At 59.4% G+C, this 3676-nt stretch overlaps 1 protein-coding gene across 3 annotated transcripts; it reads right to left on the bottom strand.

Moving 5' to 3' along the window:
• Window positions 1–205: 205 nt before the first annotated feature.
• Window positions 206–3010, bottom strand: Ventx (VENT homeobox). Of its 3 annotated transcripts, XR_007106831.1 has the most exons (4): window positions 2682–3010; window positions 1407–1646; window positions 882–994; window positions 206–801 (listed from the first exon to the last, which is right to left on the bottom strand). XR_007106831.1 is itself a non-coding variant. In XM_047537902.1 (3 exons), the coding sequence occupies exons 1-3, from the start codon at window positions 2884–2886 to the stop codon at window positions 610–612; spliced, it is 510 nt and encodes a 169-aa protein (XP_047393858.1). In that variant the 5' UTR covers window positions 2887–3010; the 3' UTR covers window positions 206–609. The 3 variants fall into 3 exon arrangements, 1 of the variants encoding a protein (XP_047393858.1); XM_047537902.1 differs by lacking the exon at window positions 1407–1646; XR_007106830.1 differs by having other exon boundaries at window positions 206–1646.
• Window positions 3011–3676: the final 666 nt, after the last annotated feature.

Raw genomic sequence — 3676 nt, 5'->3', positions numbered from 1 at the left:
CTCCAACACCTTTTATTGAATGACTGTTCCTTTCATCTGCTGAGAGCCTTCCACATCACCAACCCACTTCTAGCTTCTGACCTCGTTCTGACACATCAGCTGATCCTGAACGCACGCTTGCAGAGATTTCCAGCAAAGGGGTGGCCTTATAGCGTCTTCAGAGCTGGGTGTGGAGGCACATCTAAGAACCCAGCACTTGGGAGGCCCAGTGGGGAGGATCCCATGAGTCCAGGGGTTCAGGATCATCCTGGGCAGCCTAGTGAGACTCCCACCCCACAAAGAAAACACAGAACACAAAACTCCTTCAGCTCTAAGTTCTCAGGATCTTGTGTGGCCAGGGTTGAAGCCCCACCTGTGGACAGGACTGTGTCCAAGGCCAGTTACGGGTTGGGGCCACCGTGTGGTGAACATCAACGGTGAGCAGCTGCCAGATGGGCACACGCTGCCGTGAGGGCCTGAGCCTCATGCTTCCTCAAAAGGTGTCCCTGGGCTCCAGCAGCTTGTGTGGGCACCAGAGTGCTGCAGACACGGCTGGTTCCAGGTGTGCAGGTGGCTCCCAAAGCCAGCGAGGGACGTCAGAGGCTGACCTGGGCATACGGCCCACAGAAGTCAGGGGAGCTTGTTCCACGGTGCAGAGACCCCAGAAGCAGCCAGGGGCAGCACCAGCGCCCGGGGCTCAGGCCAGGCTGTCCATGGGCACTGCAGCTGCAGACCCCAGACCAGGGCTCTCGGGGGAGGCCCGGGCAAGGGGACATTCAGCAGAGAGTCCTGAGCCTGGCGTTTGTGCTTCATTCGGCGATTCTGAAACCATGTGTAAGCTCAGAGCTGGATGACAACAGGCCCCTGCCCAGGGACCCCTCTTGGGCCTCCACCTTACTTACCTGGGCCTCTGACAGCCGCACCTCCTGGGCTAGCCTCCTCTGTCCCAGTGGGCCCAGGTACTGGTGGTGCTGGAAGGTGCCCTCCAGGGCACTGGGCTGCTCCGAGGTGAAGGCTGTGCGAGTGCGGGGGAGCGGGTGTGAGCTCTGCACCAGGCGCAGACCAGCAGCCACCCTGGCCTCCCAGGCTGCCCGAGTGGCTGGGTGACAAAGCAGGCGGTAGCACTGTGGTCCCCTCGTCGGCAGTTCAGTGGGGGGCCTGCGCTACCCAGGGGTGGGAGGGGCCCAGGTAGGGGACCCGTTCTTGTGGCTACACCGTGGGTCACTGTTGCCACCTTTCACTGTGTCCCACAGGAGACTGCCACACAGGGCCACACTTCTCTCATTAGGGCACCTGGGGTGGGTCAGGCACCGGACACCCCGGACTGGGGGTGGGGAGCCTCTCTCTGTGTCCTGAGCACTCTGCACATGTGGCCACCCTCCTGGACAGACCCTCCAAGCAGGTGCAGTGCAGGCAAGGGCTCTCACTTAGGTTCAGTGCCTCTTGTCAGCAGTCTCTGCCACATTCCTCCCAGAGGCGCGAGGACACACCAGGCCTGTCCCCAGAGCAGTCCAGCCCCAGGGCTCTCCCTGACCCAGAGGCTTCCCGCCCTCTGCTCTTTGCACACTCTTGTGTTCAGGGGAGGCTGTGGAGGAGGTCCATCAGGTGAGGCAGGCACTAAGGGCTTGGCAAAGCAAGGCGAGGTGGCCCCAGCTTGTCCCTTGTCCCTGGAAGAGTGGGAGCAGGCCACTGTGAGAGCATCCCCTTCAAACACCTCGTCCTCAGAGATGGCAGCCACAGGAAAGCCCGTCCTCTGTTTGGACAGTCATGTCTCCCCCAAACCCCACCCTGAAGTCAACTCCGGGCAGCCAATTCTGAAAACTGGACCTTCGAGATGGCCAAGGTCAGAGGAGCTTGTGGGGAGCGCCGCAGCCCAATCTGATCAGTGTCCTTACATGAGGACATCGAAGGGACGTCCAGGGACAGAGGTCAGGCTGTGCCTGGAGAACCCAGGTGGCACCCTGGGGGAAAGGGCCCACACACTGTGGTTTGGAATCCAGCCTCCAGGACTATAAGAAGTATATTTCTGTGGAGTCTGAGGCACTTTTTGACTGACTCAGCAAACTAAAACACCTCCACCCGGCTCCTTGTGGCCACTTAGCAGATTGGTGCTGAGTTTTCGGCCAAAAACAGGAAGAAAAAAAAAGGGGGGGGGGTCCATAAAAACCCAGCTCTGGAGGAGGAAAGCAGACACATATGTGTGCATGTGCATGCTGAATCTGCTACCTAGCATCAAAACGGAGCCGTCTGGGTCAGGCCCTCACAACACACAGACTGCAGTGTAGCATGGGTACATCCTACCAAGGCCCTGTCTCAAAATAAAGAAATTTAAAAAGGACTGGAGACATGGTTCAGTGCAGAATGCTTGCCTAGCATGTGTGAGGCCCTGTGTTTCATCCCACAAAAGAAACACAACACACACCAGGGCCCTGGAGGAACTGGGAATGGGCTGAGGTGAGCCAGAGGCCCAGCATGGCTGGGAGAGGTGGGGTGGGCAAGGGAGGGCAGAAGGAAAATCTCCTGCATGGCTGTTGGCTTCCAGGGATGGCACTCACTCCCAGGATGTAGGCAAGATCTCAACCTCCAGCCCCTCTAGGACTGCCCCAACCCCTGCCTGTACAGAGGGACAGGCAGGGTGTACAGGCCTTCCCCGCCCCTGAGTCCTCCCAGCCCTATCTGGGAAGGCCTCCCAAGGGTCTTACCAGCAACCGGCTCTGGTAGAGGCTGGTCTGAAAAATGATTTTCCTGGATGCTAGATGCCTGGCCTGGGCCAGGAAGTCTGGCCCAAGAGACTTCAGCAGGCCTGGAGGTGACAGTGGGCACAGAGTAGCTGCTCTGGGAGAGCCAGTCCACTGAACCAAAGCCAGGGGAGAGCTTGAAACCACCAGGCAGAGAGGAGGGAGGCATGGCCAATGGCAGGACCACCCACGGCACTCTGGAGAGGATGGTGCAGCCCTGATGGCCAAATGCAATAACTGGGATTCCGCTGGGGCTGCATTTATAAGCTCAGGGAGAGGTGGGATAGGGGGCTGCAGATCCCACAGATAAGTAGCACCTAATTGCCTTCCATTCCCAGCACAAAGGAGGCTGTTCAGGCCTCCCAGGCTCCGAGATGTCTGGCGCAGGGGTGGGGGTGTGGCACAGAGGGACTAGTTATATGCTTTCATCTCTCTGCACAACCCTTGGTCCAGGCTGCTGGAACCTGAGGAGTGTCCCCTCCCACCGCAGTTCCTGCGGTTGATTCTGGAGCCCCTTTCCCCTCCAACCTGGAGGTGACAGGTAGGTGTGCACACCTGGAGTGTTGTTTGGCAGATGGGGTGCACTGGCCATGGCGTGGATCCAGGCAGCCTGTCAAGCTGGGCAGATATTCACAATCACCACAATAAGCTAGACCAGTGTCCAGAATCCAGTGTCCAGCCTCTGGGCGGCTCCAAGTCTGCCCTGTCTGGCTGCCTGCTCAAGGTGAACAGTCCTTCGCCAGCTTCCAAGCAGGAATGACAGGGGCCACTAACCGCTGTCCCTGAGATTGGGGACGGAGCATGAGCCTCTTGGGTTCATCCCGCGCGACCTTCAGGACTTCCGACCCCAAGCCTGTGCGCTGAGTCCACCTCTGGGGCACGCGCTGGTCGCACGTGCTCGTGGGACCAAGTTCGCTGGCCGGTGGACCTAGGGCAGGGCAGCATCGCGGAAACCGGCC

The sequence above is a fragment of the Sciurus carolinensis genome, unplaced genomic scaffold (genome assembly GCF_902686445.1).
Source record: "Sciurus carolinensis unplaced genomic scaffold, mSciCar1.2, whole genome shotgun sequence".
In the NCBI taxonomy this organism is placed as follows: Eukaryota; Metazoa; Chordata; class Mammalia; order Rodentia; family Sciuridae; genus Sciurus; species Sciurus carolinensis.
Note: the sequence above shows the minus strand (reverse complement) of the source record. Positions and strands in the feature narration are given on the sequence as shown.

Bases quoted from the DNA above. Each gene is read 5' to 3' on its own strand.
- Ventx (XM_047537902.1), bottom strand. From the start codon at position 2,886: ATGCCTCCCTCCTCTCTGCCTGGTGGTTTCAAGCTCTCCCCTGGCTTT. The intron at 995-2,681 runs GTAAGACCCTTG...GCACTCGCACAG, and splicing joins TCTACCAGAGCCGGTTGCTG to CCTTCACCTCGGAGCAGCCC. The intron at 802-881 runs GTAAGTAAGGTG...ACATGGTTTCAG, and splicing joins TGCGGCTGTCAGAGGCCCAG to AATCGCCGAATGAAGCACAA.